This window comes from Petaurus breviceps, unplaced genomic scaffold, assembly GCF_028583685.1.
Source record: "Petaurus breviceps papuanus isolate PSGF00001 unplaced genomic scaffold, PetGlider_PUasm1.0 551, whole genome shotgun sequence".
NCBI lineage: Eukaryota > Metazoa > Chordata > Mammalia > Diprotodontia > Petauridae > Petaurus > Petaurus breviceps.
In genome coordinates this window covers 10,933,461-10,953,865 of record NW_027186372.1, presented here as the reverse complement: position 1 = coordinate 10,953,865, position 20,405 = coordinate 10,933,461, and the positions used below count along the sequence as shown (strand labels likewise).

The 20,405-nt window shown below is 41.8% G+C and overlaps 1 protein-coding gene across 1 annotated transcript in view; it reads left to right on the top strand.

Annotated features, from left to right (window-relative positions):
* DOCK2 (dedicator of cytokinesis 2) overlaps positions 1–20,405 on the top strand; it is a 500,381-nt gene that overhangs the window by 442,466 nt on the left and 37,510 nt on the right. Inside the window, exons 34-36 of the mRNA XM_069102392.1 lie at positions 5,576–5,661; positions 15,852–16,008; positions 17,477–17,517. Of these exons, the coding sequence (XP_068958493.1) occupies positions 5,576–5,661; positions 15,852–16,008; positions 17,477–17,517 (284 nt within the window). The remainder of the gene's footprint in view (positions 1–5,575; positions 5,662–15,851; positions 16,009–17,476; positions 17,518–20,405) is intronic.

Here is a 20,405-nt window from a genome sequence, read left to right as displayed (position 1 = left end):
CCTAACTCCGGGCCTTGAGTTCTATTCAATTCACCACCTAGATGCCTCTACCTAAGACTAGGATAGAATGAATGCAAAAGCAGCAGAGGGTCCATGTGTTCTTGGACACATTGCAACTGATTAGGGCGGCCTCCTAGCAGTTCATAGCAAGTAATTCTCCTCATTCAAAAGCTGCCAGGGAAGAAATGGAGAGATTGTCACTTCAAATGTTTCATAAACACATTCAGTTCTGGCTCAGCCTCTACCAAATCATTAGTTCTTCTAGCTCCTGAATCAAACAAAAGACTTTTTGTCCTTACATCGTTTCTCATGAACCGTCAGTCACACTTCACTAGAAACGAACTACCCAAAGTTCCACTTGTTAGATTGACAGTAGGGAGAGAATATTACACATGCTTTTTTGTGCATGTTCTAAGGACTGGGCTTTCATGGGCTTTCATTGAGTCACAATGTGATCCAAATGAAAAGTCGCGATAGTCCCGGATTTATGGTAGCAATAAGAATAGACAGAAAGTGGAAAATATTAAGATATGGTTTGGGCATTGAATTGACAGGACTTTGCAGCTATTTGGATATGGGGGCTGAGTAAGAGGAATCCAAGATGACTTTTTGATTTTGAGACATAAGACCTAGATTGGTGTCTTGCGCCTTCTACTCATTTTCTGCATGACCTTGAATGAATCACTTAGTGTCTCTAGGTCTCAATTTCTTCTTTTATAAAATGAATGGATTGGACTGATCTCTCAGAACCTTTCTAATGCTGACAGTTTTGGTTCCTCAGTATCTAATAGAGTGACTAGGAGCATTGTGGTCCAATTTATGGAAATAGGAAATTTATGGAAGTCAGGAAGGAGGCCTGGTTTGGAGAAATAGATGAAGAATTCAATTTTATGCACTGTGCAAGGAATGGGGGTTCCAGCTGGGACATTAAAAGGTTATCCAGTGGAACCAGCATGTCAAACAAATTATTTGACAGCCTTAGAATACACATCCCAAGCATAATCAAGCACCAGGTAGTTTCTCTGAATATGAGCAGACAGCTCTAGCCTTCAGCCATGTCAACATAGATTTATAGTTTCGTTTCTTAAAAGTATTTAGTTTAACTTTGATTTAATTGTTTCCTTTTTTAAAAAGAGAAAAAAAAATAAATCCTTGTAATAATCCCCATTCCCCTCCTTAGATTCATCTGCCTCTGTTTTTTTCATTTTTTATGTCTTTGTTAAATTTCCCTTCCCCTGTCATTCATTCTCAACCATCTGTGGGCATATTCCAAAATCGCTTTTCTTTTCTATGGGCTGATCAGATGGGTACCATCTCTCTAATTAATGATATGAATGATTTTGTGGAAAGTCTCACTTAGGTTTGGGTTGAGCATAGCCCTCTGGCTCTTTTATCCCTAATGAGCAGCCCCTCTCACCTTTCCTGAGGAGGAGAAGGGTGGAGCCTCAGCAAGCTCCAACACTTTTGAGATCTATAAGTCATCTCGCTTAAAAACACCAGAAGCCTGAGCCATTTCCAGGCTTGGTATCATGGGTAGGATACAAGATGGCCCACTATTTAGCATATGACTCTTTGGAAACTGACAGCCTTGGCCAGCCAAAGCACAATGGATGCCAGGTAACTCCCTCCCACTTCACCATGGGCGACCTGGTGCTGAAGTGGCTGTTCTGTTATACAACCTACTAACGGTTTCACAGTAGGCATGGTGAGGGCATGAGGGGGGAAGACTTCTCTGAGACAGGGATCCTGCCATGCCCTCAGCCCTGCTGTGCCCCTTATTCACCCTTTCTTATTGATTCAGCACAAAGGAGATGACTAGAAAAGGAGTTAGAAGACCTGAGGTGGCATTCCAGCACTACCATTTGTCAAGTTGTCTAACCTCTCTGAGATTCAGTTTCTTCATCTATGAAATAGGAATAATAATTTAGCATGATACCTGCTTCCTAGGGTTTTGTTATGAAAATCAATTAAGATAATGCTATATAAAGCTCTTTGTAAACCTTATTTAAAATGCTATATAAATATAGATATTATCATCATTAATAATTATGATTACCCTCTTTACAGGGTTTTTTGTGGGGATCAAATGAGATAATAGATATTAAATGGTTTGTAACAGGAAAGAGTTCTACAAATGCAAGTGGTTAGTATTATTAGCCCTGCTTTATAGGATGGTATCACTTGTCCCAGGGATATTGCTTCCCTTGACAACCTGGATTTGTCTTACCTGTCTCCTTCCTTCTTGTGTTGGGGATGGAGGGGACAGGTGAGAACTGAATGTTTTTTGCAATCCCAGCCTGTCCTGATGAAGAGTAGTTCAGGCTGAAACTCCAGCTTGAGAGATTTCTGACTGTGACCTTGACTCTCAGCTCCTTAGCAAAGACATCCTAGGAATGGTTCAGAAGCAGCCAGTCTTTCTCTCTTTCTGCCAGCACCCTGTAATTTCTCCCCTAGGGGATGCATTGTGGCCTCTAGACAGCTGCATATTTACTTCATTCAGAGGGATAGGGGTTGCTCCTTCCCCTCCCTGCTTGGCAAGGAAGGAAACACTTGTTATATGGTGGGAACATTCCAACCTTTTCTCGTGATCTATCCATACATGAGATCCAGGTTTTTTTTTTCAAGGAGAGCTACTTTTTGGCTTCTATTATTTAATGTACAGCCTTAATGATAACAATTGACATTAATAACCACCTTCCATGAGCTAAGCTCTGGAGGGATCACACATTATGAGACAGAGTCCCTCTTTGGTGAGTCTCACTGCCCAGAAATGTGGCTGGCATTCAAAGTCCCCCACAAACTACCTCTCTTGCCTTCTCTCTCACTACCCCCTCTCCCCACAACACATACACGAACACACACACACACACACACACACACACACACACACACACACACAAACAATCCCTCCTCCCCTCACACTATGCTCTCTGCCAAGAATTTCCTTACCTTCCCCTTTCTGCTAATCCAAATGCTCCTGGCCTTTTAAGGCTTAGCCCAAGTACCACCTCTTTCATTAACCTTCATAGATCCATTCAAACCACAGTGATTTCTCCCTCCTCTGAAATTCAAGAGGGGAGTAAACAGATTCTGACTGATGTTGTTGCTGTAGTTATCTTTGTATGTAGGTATTTTATCTTTCCAAAATAGATTGTAAGCTTCTTGAGGGCAAGACCTTGTTCTATGATGACATGTATTGTCAATATTTGTCATAATATGCTCCTTATCGATCCAGTGATAATAATACAGTTTTCTCCACATAAATGAATGAATGGACAATGAATGCAGTAACATATTTTTACTATGTACTAAGTATAGGGGATACAAATGGAAGAACAAGGCAGTCCCATCCCTGAAGGATCTCATATTCTAATAGGAAGAGACAATATCTATCAAGGAATGCTGGCCAGGGAGGGTTGTTTGGGTTTGAGAAGTCACAGGCATAGTAAGTGAAACAATAAGGCAATCAATTAAGTCCTTTTGAATCCAAGTAGCATTGATTTGATTGCATTTCCTAAAGCAAAAACAAAGTATGTCTACCGGGGGTGGGTTGAAGGGAAGGGGGAGCACACAGTGCTAGGGTAGGAAATAGCCAGGATGAAGAAGAATAGTTAGGTTTGGGGAAGAGGGTAGCTCAATAATAGAATGTGGCATAGCACTACGATGGGAATTCCAGATTGGAGGGTACAGCAGCACCGTAAACCAGGCATTAGAGGCCAAATGGCTTGGGTAAAAAGTACCACATTTCTCTGAAAAAGCCATAACTAGGAATTTTGACACCTAGAGCAAATTCAGTTGGTTGGGGAAGGAGAGCACAGAAGACAAGAAGGTAGTCCACCCCCAAATGGTCACTGGGTGAGGGTAGATGAGTAAGGAAATGACAAACAGACCTTGAAGGTCCCTTTGCATCTGTAAACAAATGAAACAAGTAACTATTTAGCACATGACTATTTGGAGGATGGCAGAATAAGGCTGCTGAATTTCTGCAACAGCAATCTTATCCCCCATTTGCCACTTGACCATTGCCTCCACATCCACCTGTTCTTTTCAATATTAGCACTTCCCTCTGTCTGCCTTCTTACTAGCATGGTGTTGGTTACTTCTGGCTGAAGGTGAGTCTTGGGAGAGAGGCCATATGTCTTTACCCCTCAGATATTGAGTTGGGACAAAACCTTTATCACCCTGCCTTGGTTAGAGACCTTTACTCTGTCCTGAGGCTCTTAATTGAGCCCCAAAGGCTCTTTTTTGAGAATCTTCCCAAGGTTAAGAAGAATTCATTTCTCTAGTGAAGAGCTCTCTCAGATCCTCCCCTCCACACCCCAGAGTTCTGTGCTCTGCCCCTAGAAATAAAGTAAACCTAAAATCATCGCTCTCCTTACCTAGTCCTCTTCTCAGCCTTCCTGGCAAGGGGCAAAATGTGCTTCAAAATCAATCATTCAGCAAACAAGCATTTATAAAGTGCCTACTATTTGTCAGGCATTGCACTAGGTCCTGGAGATACCAGGTCATCAGACATTGGAAGTGTTTAGGTTGGATCCCCAACGGAACAAGGTTCCAGTAGGGCTGCCTGGCCTATGGCAACAATCATTAGAGTCATGATAATAACCGTTTATGCTTTTTTCATGCTTTAAGGCTCACAAAACACTTCCATTGTGAGGCAGCAGTGCAAGTATACTAATCATCACTTTGCAGGCAAAGAAACTGAAGCTTTGAGGGTTTTTAAATGACTTGCCTTCCATTAAGTTCAGAAGCAGAAGGAAGACTCAGGTCTTCTAACTCCCAGTCTGCTGGTCTTTTCCCTAAAGTGGGTGGCTCTGAACAGAATCTGAGAGTCCGTGTCAGGATAGAACAATACGGCATCATAAAATGAGGAGATTAAAAAAATTGAAATTTAAATTTAAAAAAAGCAAAAAAAAAAAAAAAAGCAAAGACCTGAAGAAATGAAAGCCTCAAGAACTGAATGTATACTGTATGCGGTGACAGGGACTAACAACTTTTTTTGTTTTTTGCTCTTTGGAGGGAGAAGGTAGGGCAATTGGGATTAAGTGACTTGCCTAAGGTCACATGGCTAGTTTTTTTGTTAAGACTCTGAGACCATATTTGAACTCAGGTCCTCCTGACTCCTGGGCCGGTGCTCTATTCACTATGACACCTAGCCGTCCCACGGACTACCATAAATAGAAAAATAAATATTGACCCTGCACCCAGGATGCTTAGAATCAGAAAGGCTTGCAATCTATTATCATGGTTGTTTTTTAGTGGCCACTAGAATGAATACTGTTTTGTTTAATGCCAGAATATAATGTAAAGTGACCCTTCCAGAAAAAAAGTTTTTGAGTTAGTCATGAGTTCAAATCTTGGTTATGTCCATGGAGAATGACCTTGACTCTTTGCGGTAATGGTAGTTTTATGGCATAATGCAGAGCACTATGGCAGGACCATCCTTGCTTTCTGGATGATCCACAGGCTCTCTTCGTTCTTGCTCAGGCTAGATGGTCTCAGATGTACCCTGAAGCCAAGAACTTGCCTTTGAGACTGATATGTTTTCTTTCTTTTGAACTCCACCTCATTACAGTTTGAAAATGAAATCATCCTCAATTTGGACCACGAAGTAGAAGGAGGCCATGGTGATGAGCAGTACATGCAGCTGCTGGAGTCAATGTAAGTCTCACTCATAGGGAGGGCGTGGGTCTATGGGGAAGAGCCTTGAGGATCTACTGTGAACCAAGCTCACACATTATCCTGAGGGACCTGCACTTGGAACCTTGTATTCCACATGAGGATCTGCTTGATGGTTTCTCTCACAGACTGGGGTTAGAGAGGTTCCCAAGAAGGTCTCACCATGTCACTTCCTGCTCCATAAATGCCACTGGCTCATTATTGATTCTGGGATCAAGTATAAAACCATCTGCTTGGTTTCTTAAAGCCTTTCACAACCTGTTCCCTTCTTTACCTTTCTAGTTTTGTTAAAATCTGTTCCCTTCCATGTACTTTATGATCCAGCCACATTGGCCTTTTTCCTGTTGCTCACATTTGACATACAATCTGACTCCTTTCATTTCTACAGGCTGGAATGTCCTCCCTCCTTGCTTCTACGTCCTGGCTTTGCTGGCTTCCTTCAAGACTCAGTTCAGATCAGAGGCATTTAATAAATATCTGTTGACTTATTGACACTTTTATCTTGTCTCACAAGAGAAGTCATTCTCCATTGGTTATTGAAAGATCTAGATCAGAGTGTCAAACACAGGGCAAGGCACATTGTGGCCTATAACCCCACCAAATAAAAACGTAATTAGAATATATTTAACAATGAAAAATTACAACGGAATATAAATAATGTTAATATCATTTTTCTAAGTCAACATGCAACCTAAATAGCCATTGTTTCTATTTGAAATTAACACTATTTGTCTAAATGACAAAGGAAAGTGACTTTTGGGTCTGGGTCTAGGCTTGGGATTTGAGCTAAGGTAGCCACATTTGGGGAAAGTTTTTTGAGGAAATGTGTCCAGCATGATTAAAACCTTCTTTCTCTGAACCTCTAAAGTCCATTCTAAGCCTCTCTGATATAAAGATGATCTTTTCCCATATTTGTGCCATCTCCCTAGTTAGATAGTAAGCTCCTCAATGGCAGGAATATGTCTTACATATCATTTTCTCATATAGCCTATAGTCTAGAGAGCCTTCCACTGGTAGGTGCTTTAAAATAATTGAATGATTTAGTCATTATGATTTCCAAAAACTTCTGAAACCTTCAGTTTCAGTGACTTTAATTAGGGGAAGGAAGAAAGCACAGAGAAGAGAGTGTGGGGTAGGTCCATTTACTAACTAGTATGCTTGTACTAGTTAAATTTTCCTCTCTAATATCAGAAGAGATGGACATTTCCATGGAAATTCAAATCGTATTTTCTCTATCTGCTAAAAGTTTTTTTTTTTCGCTGAGGAGGGGATAGGAAAGAAGGAATAAGAGGTTATTAAGGTGGAGTGGATAGAGGCACTCTTGGATTCTGGAAGACCTGACTTCTGACACCTACTAGCTTTGTGACAATGGGTAAATTGTTTTGCCTCTTGGTGACTCCAACAACTTTCTAAAACTGTATGTAAGTTATGGATGAGTTGGTGATTGGTCTCTGCTAATTGAAAGAAGCTTTCATACTGGTAGTTCCCACACTGTTAAAATCACAGATTTATATTCCTCCTGAACAAAACAGGGACAATATTACTGATTGTCTCTACATCACTGTCTCAGGGAAAATAATGTTTGCTAAGTGCTTTACAGACTTTTAAGTGCTATATAAATGTCTATTATTATTAAGAGGTCATTCTCACAATCTCTGAGGAAGTTGAGTCAACAAGGTTTGGTAAAAAGAGTGTTGGTTTTGGAGGCAGTGGAATTTGGTTCAAATATGGGTTCTGCCATTTGTTACTCATATGACCTTGGGCAAATCACTCTTTAACCTCTCTGGGCCTTAGCACTCTCCCCACAACCCCCCACACTTGGCAAAATGTGTTAGATTAGTTGATCTCAAAAGTCACTTTGAAGTTCTAAGTCTCTGATCCTATAAGGTAAATAGCTATTTACCAAGTGACTTGTTTGGAGACTGACAGAACAGAGTGCTGGATTTCCACAGTGATCTCAATTTTTATGGCCTCTTGACCATAGCCCCTACATCTCCTCTTTCCAGAACCAGCTGTTCTCTCAAAAAGCCTTCCTCCTGGCCAAGCCTGCTTCATGAAGCTCTCCATTGTCAAGTTCACATAAGAGAAAGGCCATTACTCAGACCTACAGCAATTCTGGGCTTACAAAGGCTATGCTGAAATTTTTAGCAGATGTCATGGAAGGATTCCTGATGGAACACTAGTCTAGACAATTGAATTTATTGTCCATGGCCTTATTCTACATCTGGGGGGAAAAATCACTGTAGATTATAAGACAATTGGTGGATTATAAAACAGTAAAAAGGAAAGAAAGAATAGCCCAGAGATTTGAATGACATCAGCAGAAAAGAAATTGAAATGTGGAAATGTTAGCATAAAGCAGTCCTGCTGCACCCCTTCCCCACACACATTGTAAAGGCCAAAAGAGAAAGGACAGTATAATTTACATAAGGAAGTAAATATTGCCATAGTAGATCCATGGTCCACCTAGTCTCTGTGGAAGTCATGAAGTGATAGACTGCAGAAGAGCAGGTCAGTTGTCCTTGGTGGGAGGTAGCAGAGGACTGTGGAAATGGCTATAGATTTATAGCCAAAGGACTTGGGTTTGAATCCTGGTTCTTCCACTTTTCCCCTGTGAAATCTTGGTTAAGTTTCATTACTTCTCTGGACCTCAATTTCCTCATTTATAAGGTGAAGGTATTAAACTATATGGCCTTAAAGTTCCCTTATCTTTTGAAACCTGTGAATTAGGGTTGTCTGGTCCTCACCTGAAATCTTTGGTTGAGTCATTTTTTTCTATACCCTTCCTAAACCTGTTTCATGTTATAACAAGCCAAGCTTCTGATGCGAAAGTCCGTACTGTTCAGATATATCACACAAAGAAGACCAGAGGGATCGATCAGATCCTTGCAAAGAAATGCTGATCTTGGAGGAGACCAGTCTCAGCAGTATCCATTCCCTCTCGTCCTCTCTGAGCACACAGGGCTCATTAAATTTGTTAGAATGCAAATGATTTTCCTGGAGTAGGAGTATTCAGCTCCCCCTCTCTCTGGTGAATACAGAGATTGATTGTCCAGAGGAAAATGGTGACATTTTGCCTCAGTCAATATTTATCTCTTGAGACCACATACATTAAAAAACATTCTAAATATTGACCAGGAACAAGCCTATAAGTATTGTCAGCATTTTGGGTTTTTTAAAGGGGGCAGGAGTATATCCAAGTCCAAAAATTGTCAGCAGGTGATTTTTTTTTTTATAAAAAATCCTTTCTTGAAGAAAATATAATTCATAATTTTAAAAAGTGATAATAGATCTGAGAAATCAGAGACAAAATTCATTATTTCTCCCTAGATACAGAATTTTTTGACATCCTGTACAAAGTGACCAGTCTCCTTGCCAGGAGTTCAGACCACAGTACGAAATTCCCAAGGGCTGAGGCCACTGCTACTTCTTCCTTACCCAGAAAAGTGCAGACCTTTCAGTTTATCCACTCTCCCTTCTTCTCTACCCACCTCCATTACTTTCTAAGACAGTTTCACCCTGAAGAAAACTGGGCACTAGAAGCAGCTAGAGTACTGAGTCAGGCATTAGTTAGCAGTTCAGCTGATTGGTTAACACTTTGGTTCCAACAACCCAGAGTCAAGAATAAAGGTGCATCAGTAGCTCTTGGGCCAGGCCTACAAGCACAGCCCGATAGAGAAATTCCTTCAGAACAAGGGCTAGTTGTCATATTCCTCCAGGGTGTGTCAGCATATCAGCCATCTTCCTCCCTTGCCCCCATCTGGGAATTCAAACCTATGGCCAAGAATCCTTGGTAGAGATACATGTCTCCCCATTCAGCAAACTTTTTATGTCTCAGGGAATTTGTAACTAACTTATACATGTATATCTTGCTACTGGTTCCATAGTGGCCATAAAAATGACTGTTTCCCAACCCTACACACATAATTAGCCCCCAATATTTCAAAGAAAGAAGGCATGGTCAGCATCCTACCAGAAACCAGAGGGGAGCTGATGAGAGTAACCACATCTCAGTCCTAAAAATCCCTGTCCCTCTAGTGGCAGGATCCACAAAATCATAGATTTAGAACTGGACTTTAGGAGCCATCTAGTCCAACCCCCTAATTTTACAGATGAAGAAACTGAGGCTGCAGGAAGTTAAGTGGTTTGCCCCAGGCCACACAGGTATTGCCATTTAGTTAGCCGATAAATTATTAAGCACACGCTATGTGCCCTGTATTCAGCTAAGCTCTGGAGATGCAAAGAAAGGTAAAAATATGGTCCCTGCCCTTAAGAGCTCACATTCTAATAGGAGAGACAACATACAAATAGCTGTACACCCAAGATATATACAATGTCAATATTAATTTCAAAGGAAATGTCCCTTTTAGAAGGTGAGATTTGAGATTTGAGTTGAAGGAAGACAGGGAATGCAAGAGGAAAAAGTAAGGAGGGATAACATTTTGGTCATGACTGGCAGCCCTCCTAGATGGTGGCCATCTCTTCATCCCTCCCTCGTGTTTACTTACCTGTGCAAATTCTCTGTTTCCTTACAGAATGTAAGCTTGCTGAGGGCATCCTTTTTATCCCCAATATTTAACACAGAGCCTGGTTTATAAGTAGGCAATTAATAAATGTCTGTCTGTTGATCAATGATTGATCAATCAATTGATTGATTGGCCTGGATTTCAGTGGTATAGGCACTGACAGTAGAGTTAGGGCCCAGTGAAGAAATATGCTGCTGTTGGGAGGCTAAGCTAGGTAAGAGAGAAAAGCTAGAGATCAGTAACGTGGAAAGTCATTAGAAGTCTAAGAGGATAGGAATACAGGCTGAGGTCTGTGATTTCACTGGTACAGAGAACTCTCAGGTGAATCAGTCAACTAGTCAGTCACCTGCTATGTACCAGGCATTGTGCTGAATATTGAGGATGTAAAGAGAACCCCTCCTCCCCCCCAAAAAAAGTCCCTGCTCTGAATGTACACATACTCTAACGGGTAACTCATTTTGTCAGTGTGGGTCAGCACCTCTGCAACTTAGCGTCTAAGAGCATGATGTTAAACTCAAGTAGAAACAGGCCATTCCACTGTTCATAAGGATCCCTGCAAACCACAGATTGACTTAGAAAACCACATATTAACATTATCTTTATCTGACTGCATTTTTTCATTTTGTAAAATATTTCCCAATTACATTTTTACCAAGTTCTGCACTTGGGAGTTTTGTGGGCTACATTGGCCCCACCAGCTACATGTTTGATACCTCTGTCTTTAGATGGTTACCTAGGAGATCACTAGGTGGCTGAATAATCTTATCCAGGGTCATACAACCCACATGTGTCAGATGTAGACTTTGAACCTAGGTCTATTCAGTGTATCACACTGTCTCTCAATTAATAGTCCAAACTACACATAAGCTGAAGGCCAGTCGGAAATTCTATAATCAGGGCAGACACGTATCCTGGAGGCCAAAGCAGCTTATGAATATCTTATACTCTTCTTCTTTGGGTGAGAATCAGTTCAAAAGCTTAGATCTAGAATGTGGAAGCAGTGTCATAATTAACACCTGGTCAAAGAGAGTGCATAGATGGAAATGAAGGACAAATTCTGACAAGGATCACTTATTCCCTTGTCTGTCCTTATTGAAACTGCTGGCAAAAAGACATTGTTCTTCCTATCTGTCATCAGTAGGTAATGTGCCTGAAATGGCAAGACTGGAGTGTGATAGGATTGGGAAGAGATAATAGAAATAGATATGGAATAGGCCACAGGGGGACAGGCAACTCCACCCAAGGGCTCATTCACAGAATCTTCGGAGGGGTTTATCTCATACCTGCCACATAACTGCCTTCCTTCAACAACAGAGTTGATCTCTACTCTTCTTAGCTGCAGAATGAGAGGTGAGGGAGAAGGGCATAGACATGGGGGTGTGGGCCCTAAGGTGGTAACAACACCCTGCCAGTGTCTGGAAGCAGACAAAGCTAGTCTGTGTTACTTAAGGCGAGAGAGAGAGGGTACCACTGGCAGTGATCGAGGAAAAGTCCCAAGTTTACCAGGTCAGATGAGACAAGAGAGTAATGGCATAATGGCTTCCTTCCTGGGGAAGGAAGAATAAAGTTCCAGACTAGTATGAGTCAGAAGCTAGACAAGCCCCAATGCCAATATGAACAGGAGGGGCAGCATAGTATTTGTATCTAATGGTAGTCATCTGGGAGAGAGGGAGAAGGAAAGGGAAGGGGAGGAAGAAAAAAAAAGAAATTTACATGATAATTTTGTTGTGTATTTGAAAGGAATAGCAAATTTTGCATAGTAGATACACAATTTCATGTACAATTATATTTTTATTGAACTATGCTATGAATATCCTTGTTTTACTCCATAAATTAATTTTTGAAGTCATTTATAAAACACACACAGACAAAATGAGTTTCAGGTCAGAGGACCTGGGGTCTAAATTCAGCTCCACTATTTATGTTCTATATGACCTTGGGAAGCTCTTAGCCCTTCTGAGCCCCAGTTTCCTCCTCTGTAAAATGCAAGGACCAGAGCAGGTAAGCTCTAAGCTCTATCTAAAATGCATGAGTCATAAGTCATTATGGATGATCTAAGGAGTCCCATAAGTTGAATCAGATAACCAGAGGAGAAACAGTAATGTTAAAACTGCGGTTGGAAGCAATAACACAGCTTAGAATGGTGAACAACTTGTTCCCTTGTTCTATTGTTATCTTTGAGCAATGCAGGTGCCATATTTAATGGGACAGTCAGACTGCCCTGTGGGCCCTTGAATTCTACTAGGGTGTCATTGACCTGTTTACTCTTAAGCAACTTTTGGGTCAGAGAATCAAAGCACATTATCTGCGTAAATGGGAGACCATCCAGGACCTTGGATCATTAACCCCACCACCCACACACCCATTCCACTGCAGCTTTATTATTTGATTCTTCCCCTAATAGAGTCAGGGAACTCAGTCTATGACATGAGGCAACTGTTTATGCATTGGATTCCATTCAGTCCAGTTTAATTCAACTGAAAACCAATCACATCCCTTAGCACTGTGCTCATCTTTCTAGAGGGTACTTGATGGTGGTTGTTCTATGATTGGAAACCAACAAGATGTTAGATGATTAATTCCCTCTACCTCCTGTGAGACAGAAGAGAAAACAAAAGGTACAGTATCAATTCAAGCCCACTCTTCCATTCTAGTCTTAGGGGCTTGAGGAAAAACATTTAGTTCCCCCAAAGTACTCTACTCACCAGTCTCTCCATCACTGGGACTATGAGAATTGTTTTCTCAGTCTTTGCCAAGAGATGTTCCCCAAGGATCCACCTCCAGCCATCCTTAGATTATAGGTTGCAGAGACTCTAGTTGAGCATGCCTCCCCACCTCCTTCACCAACCCCTGTTGCCAGGCACTGAGGGCACCATCTCAGGGTTTCTTCTTTCCTCCCAGGAAGGCAGTGAAGGATCACAAATCAAAGCCTATGAGATACTTGGCAAGTATAAAAACCTCATTATCTTTGTCACTGGGGTAGAAAGGGGAAGGTGAGCTGGTAGTGCGAGTCACTTGGAAGGAAGCACCACAAAATGTGGAATGAGCCAAGCTTTGTTTAAATCACAGGTTGATTTGCATCATGCTATTGTGAGACTAAGAACAGGTGCTTTCCCTGTAGGGAAGATGGATTTGTCTGATCATAGCAACAGACTGGAAGGCCATCTCTCTGTAGTCCAGCTTGCTGCATGGGATCCAAACGAATATCCAAGGTCCCTGTCTCTCAAATGCTTTCAGGTGTCTCTAGGACCCAAACTGGTCCCAGAGATAGCAGCAGCTAGAGCTTACTGATGGCATTTCTGTCTCTTGAATACATGTGGAGTATTGCCCTATGGAAAAGCACCAAACATGACTATGGGTTGGGGGATGGGGGGGGAGTAGTGTATTGAAAAGAGCTCTGTAAGTGGAAGAGATGGGACCTACCTTCTAGATTTATTTTCTTATTAAGTATTATTCTTAAAAGAATAAATAAATAATACTTGTAGTTACAGGTACTGAATAGCTGTACAGCTGATTCCAAGTCACAGGACTTCAGTATGTCTCAGTTATGTAGTTTAGTGGAGAGATCATTGAATTGGGAGTCAGCACATATACCTGGGTTCTGCTCTTAAATCTACCACCAGCTTTGTGACCTTGGACAAATCCCTTCCCCTCCCCAAGCCTCCTTTTCCTAGTCTAAACGATAAGAGAGTTGGACTAGATCGCCTCTGTGGCCTTTTCCAGTCATGATATTCTATGATTCTAAAGTCATGCCTAGAAAATGGGAGTGAGGATACACACACACTTATAGGTACTGTATAAGGTCTACCTTATAGGTACTGTAGGGCTCTTTTCTAGAAACAGAAGTGAAAGTGTTTGAGGAAGCTAAAAGTATGGTGTAAATTTAAAGTGTAATTGTTATTAGGCAGGAAGGGGGATATACACCACCCCACCCATACAACTGGTTGAACCTCACACAGCTGGACAATTGTGATCAGTTCCAGGGTAACATATTTGGAGAGGCACTGACAAACTGAATCAGACTCAGTGGGCAGCCAGGACGGCAAGTGAGCAGAACACTGCAAAAGACAAGCCTGGAGAACAGGGGAACAAGAAGGGACAGAATAGGTATCCTCAAGTATTGGAATGACTGCCATGAAGAAGAGGGATTAGATTGTTTTTCTTGGCCCCAGTGAATAGAACTAAGAGTAATGGGGATGAAGATGCAGAGAAACGGGTTTTGGTTCAATAGAAGAAAAAAAAACTTCTTAATGAGCAGAACTGTCTCAAAGTAGAATGGGAGATAATAAGTGAAGAAATTATACCATAACAATAATGACAGCTAGTTTATAATATGAGATGATATAACATATTTTATAAATATTAGCTCATTTCATCTGCAAAGAAACCCTGGGAAGTAGGTACTAGATATTAAGTTCCCATTCACTGTAGATGATGATGATGATGATGGAGGCATGGTGGTGGTGGTGGTGATGGTGATGGTGATGATATCTAGCATTTATATATTACTTTTTAGGATTTGCAAAGTGCTTTTCAAATATTTCAATTTGTCCTTACAACAGTCTTGTGGGAGGTGCTAGTATTATGCCCATTTTACAAATGAGTAAACGGAGGTAGGCAGAGGTTAAATGCCTAACCCAGAGTCATAAAGCTAGTAAGTGTTGAGCCAGCTTTAAGCTCAGGTCTTCCTGACTCCAAGAACAGCCGCCCAGGATCTTAGATGACTAGTTGCTGATGTTTCTGTAGAACAGACAGTTATCCAGGTAAGGGCTGACCTACCTAACTCCTCAGGTTCCTCCCAACTCTGAGAATTCCTGGTTCTGTGGACACCCAGGGAAGAGTGAAGTGACCCCTAAGCTATCCCACTGTCTCAGGATGAGGCTAGCCTCATGAGACAGGGACTCCACACCACTCATTGCCAGGGCTGGGTTAACACTTCTGTAGTAACATTTTCAATAGACAAAAACACAAATATTACTTTCGGCTTTTAGGATCGGGGAACAGAAGAGTGTTTGATGCTCCTCAAATGTTAGATGGCAATTGGCACAACATTACTCTATTACAAGGCTTAATGAAGGGAAATAGTAATATCCTTATATCTATGAGAGCGCCTAGTAGGACTTCTAGTAGGGTAGCATCATTAGTATACTGGATCTGCTCAATTTACCACCCTCCATATTGTCAGTGACTTACTGTCAGGAAGCACTTCCTAATGGCTAGCTTAAATCTCTTATGTCACAGATGTATCCTGTGTCCTAATTTCTATCAGTCAGTCAACTGACAAGCATTTATTAATCACCTGCTCTGTTCCAGGTACCCCACTAGGTGCAGAGGAGACAAACAGAAATGAAGCCATCTTTGCAGTCTTATATTCTATAAGAGAAAACAACATGCCATGAATATGAAACATGTCTGTGCACAGAATATATGTTTTGTATTTACAATGGAAAGGCTTTCACTCATTAATTTGCTAATCTCCTTTGTGAGGACTGTAAATCCAGTAGGTCAGTTTTCATGGCCTAGGTGCATCTCTCCTTGCCCTGTCCCAGCTCCTCTCTTCCTTTCCTCCTAGCCCCTCCAGGTCTCCATCAGAGGCATTTGCTTTCACCTAACTCACGTCATTCCCCTTTCTCTCTCTGCCTGCAGATTGGTAGAGTGTGCAGAGAGTCACCCAAACATTGCCAAGTCTGTGGAGAACTTTGTAATCCTTGTCAAAGGCCTCCTGGAGAAACTTCTGGATTACCGGGGTGTGATGACTGATGAGAGCAAGGACAACCGCATGAGCTGCACAGTGAACTTATTGGTATGCCAGCCCACCCAGGGCCATCCTACTGAAGAACTTTACTTTAGAGAACCCAATTAAGGCTTCAGGTGTGAAGGGACCTTCCTGTGGAGAGTCTAGCTAGGGCTTCAGATGCTAGGGAACCTTGCTGTGGAGAACTCAGCTGAAGCTTCAGATACTGGGGGCACTTACAGTGGAGAACCCAGCGAGGGTATCAGGTGTGGGAACCTTCCTGTGGAGATCCTGGCTTAGGCCTCAGATACCAGGGAACCTTCCTGTGGGGAACCCAGTTGAAGCTTTAGGTACTGGGGAAACTTACAGTGGAGAACCTAGGAAGAGCTTAGAGTGTCAGGGACCTCACTGTGAAATTCCTTTGGGTGGCTCTTGTTTTCCTCAAGTTTGGATAGAATGATTGGCTCCCTTGGAACTTAATGGTTTTTATTTTCCAGGGATGAAGCAGTTACAAACGTTCCCAGGTTTTTATGTGCACCTAGTCCTCTCTCAGTCTAAATTTGTACTAAGAGGCTGAAGATCTGGGTCCGAGTCCCAGCTCTACTACCAAAGAGCTGCATGACTTTGGGGGAGTACTGCCTCTTTCTGGGCTTGTTTCTTCTTCTGTAGAATAAGAGACTTTAGACTAAATGGCCTTGAAGTTCCTTTCGGCCTTAATATCCTATGATGAGTCAGGTGACAAATTCTATAGTGGAAGAAGCACTGGTTTAGCAACCAGAGAGTCTGGGTTCAAACACTGTCTCTGTCACAAATTACCTCTCTTGGGCAGGCCATTTTACCCCAGTCACTGAATCTCCCTCGCTTTCCCCCTCTGTAAACTGACAGAGTTGAACTTTTGATCTTAAGTTTCCTTCCAGCTTTAACGTTTTATGATCAAAGGACACTAAGTTAAATTAAGCCCCAATTTTTGTTTATTTTTTAATAGACAGCAGCATGGTACAATGGAAAACATGCTGAATTTGGAGCCATAGGACCTAAGTTCAAGTGCTGGCTTGTGTGACCATGGGCAAGCCATTTAACTTCTGTAGGCCTTTTAATAATGAGAAGAATTAGAGCTATAAACCTATGATCCTATGAACGAGGGGCCCTTAATGAATTTTTTTCTGGTTTGTCAAATATAAGCATTTTCGTTGTGAAATCCCATAGTTCTCAATTGCTTTGGGTGATCATTCTCTTTCTGCTAAGAGCAGAATCCTACATAATGGATGTGATTCCTTGGATTCTCAATAGAGACAAATCTCTAGCCAAGCTTCAGAGATAATCCGCCCTCACCACCCAAATCCCAAGGTTGACCTTCCTCCTTTCCTCACCTGTAGAGTTCCTTGGGTAGGGGGAGGGGAGAGTCGGGTAGTGAAGGCAAGTTATGTAGAGATTTCAAGAGGGTAAGGCTCTCTTATAACAGGACATATACAGGAGCCTTGGCACTGATGCATGCAAAGTTTAAAACCTCAATTACTTTTGTTTTTCTTGCAAATAGAATTTCTACAAAGATAACAACCGAGAGGAGATGTACATAAGGTAAGACCATTAGCCTCAAGACTCATCAGTGCTGGCTCTTGATTTCATTGGTGGGTTTCAGCTTGAGATTGCTTTACCAGTCTGACTTGGGTGGATCATTCCTGGATATCCCAGAATCCCTGGATACTGGGATCATCCGATGGGCCTCAACAAGCCTACTCGCACATTGACTAAGTTCCTTTTCACTTCCAAACCCCTACATACACACACATACGTGCATGTGCACACTCACACACACACACACACACAATTTCCTTAGAAGAAGCATTTATTCCCTTTTCACATATTAAAAAAAGACATAGCTAATTCTAATTCTAGAAAAAACTACCTCTTTAATTATAGGAGAAGCCCTTTACAGGTGGCAGAATGTGGTAGATATGAGATGCTAAACATGGCACACACCATGGGTTGTAAAATTATAAGCTAAGTTCTTTTCTGCTATGTCAACTCTTTGGACTTTCATTTAAAGGAAATACCTGGTGAGCTAAATATTTAGTTGATTAGGCTCACACTGGGGAGAAGGATTGGGCATGAGGGAGCAGGGTACTGAATTTACTCTGCATTAATTATGCAAGACATAAACAGTATCTAAAGGTGGAGAACCTGCAGGCTTTGAGGCCACATGTGGCCTTCTAGGCCCTTAGGTGTGGCCTTTTGCCTGAGTCCAAGTTTTACAGAAATAATTCTTTTATTAAGGGGATTTGTTCTATGAAGTTTGGATTCAATCAAAGGATCACACTTGAGGACCTAGAGGGCCACATGTGACCTTGAGGCCTAAGGTTTCCCACCCCTGGATAGGCCATAGTCCAAGGAGGACTTGAAGGAAAAGCCTCTAGAAACCATTTCTGTGGTCAGTGGGCCTAGGGCAGAAGCTGCTTTGCAACTCATACTCTTGGGGCTCAGAATTGGGGTAGTGAAGCCCCAGAAGAGAACCCTGACTGAACTTGGCCAAAAGAACTAGGTTCTATTTTTAACTCCAGCTCTAACATTTACTAGTCTTGAATCTTTGGGCAAAGTTCTTTATATTTTGGGGGTAGCTAGGGTGGCACAGTGGATAAAGGGTTGTTCCTGGAGTCAGAAAGACTCATCTTTTTGAGTTCAGATACGGCCTCAACACTTAACTAGCTGTGGACCCTGGGCAAGTCACTTAACCTGGCTTTCTTTAAATTCCTTATTTATAAAAATGAACTGGAGAAGGAAATGGCAAGTCACTCCAGTACCTTTGCCAAGAAAACCCCAAATGGGAGTCACAAGGCATAGGACATGACTGAAAACAACTGCACAACTACCTTTATGTCTTGGAGTCTCATTTGCTTTTCTGTGAAATGAATAGAGCTGTCCCCAAGAATGTGATTACTCTAGGGCAGCATTACAGTCTATCCCAGAATACAAACGCCATGAAAGTGCTCTCAGGGGAGGGGTATTGCCCTATTAGAGGCATACAGAGCCTCTGGGACATTGACACTCTTGGTGAGGTCACTACATGGAGGTGAGTAGGGAACAGGGCACAGCGGCAGTAGGAATTTACCAGCTGACATCCTTTTTACAGCATCCTATTTTTTGTTAGCTCTTTTTTTTCTTCTGCGTTTCTTGTGCATTGTATTGTCTGTGCCCTCTTACTTTAGCACCTATGGGAAAACCTCTAGCTATTCCATCTTGGTGGAAATTAGGATAAAGATTCCAAGTGAGATAAGGAAACACAAGGTATAATTTGCAAAGTGTTCTATGAAAGTGACCTCTCATAGCTATTATTTAAGAATATGATTTTTTAATTGAGATCTGTTGGTGATACACAATCACACACACATCACACGTGTGTGTGTGTGATATTCTGTGTCTTTCAGGAATGGTGTGCTTTTCTGTCTAAAATCTTTAACCAGATCCCAGTCCTTTGCAAAGCTTCTTTATGGTCAAGTCCTGAAAATGTGTGCATCATATGCCCTTGAGCTAAAAAATCACCCTTCCTTAATCCCTCTGGCTTATCCTCCCCCAGACTATAATCACTCACTAAATTCTTTATCGAAGTGATGAGCTGAGTAGGGAGAACAGAAAGAGAAACTGATAAACTCCAAAGGCCAACCTAACAGCTCATACCTTGAGTTTAAGAGTCTGATTTAGAGAAGAAGGCTAAGTATTATAACTAGAGAAAAAGAGCAAAAATAAGAGAAGCAAATCCTATGTCAACAGGCATTTATTTAGTGCTTACTGTGTGCTAGGCACTATGAGGAGTGCTGGGGATCCAAAGACCAAAAGGAAACAGTCCCTGCTCCCAAGAAGCTTAGGCTCTGTGCCCTTATTCCCAGAGATGTTCTTGGTTGGAGAAAGAAAGAAAGAAAGAAAGAAAGAAAGAGAGAGAGAGAGAGAGAGAGAGACAGAGAGAGAGAGAGAGAGACAGAGAGAGAGACAGAGAGAGAGAGAGAGAGTGTAGCAGCAAGAATGCCAAGCGTCCTCAGGGTTTGCTGTCCATACAGGTTCTTGGATCTGCTTTGTTAAAGGAAAGCAACTCAAAATGGGTTAACAAGCTTACTTTAATCAGTCAGACATATATCGTTTACCTTCTTCAGGGGAAAGAGGTCAGCACCCCGAACTTCAAAGCATACAAGGCAGAATTATCAAGACAGAAACAGATCAAGTAGACAGATTTCCAAACTGTTCAACCATTACATCCATACTAAATCAGCATCTGGGTTTTTTAAAGGGGGGGGGGGGGAGGCTCTGGACAACCGCTTCCCAGAATCCAGATCAAATCACAGAACACTTCTCAAAGTGAGCCCCCAAAACAAAGCCTCACATCAGGGCTTATATAGCCTTCTCCTGGCTCAGAGAATGTAACAACCTTATTGACCCACTGGCCAATCAAAAAGTATCTACTGAAAAACAAGCCTCCC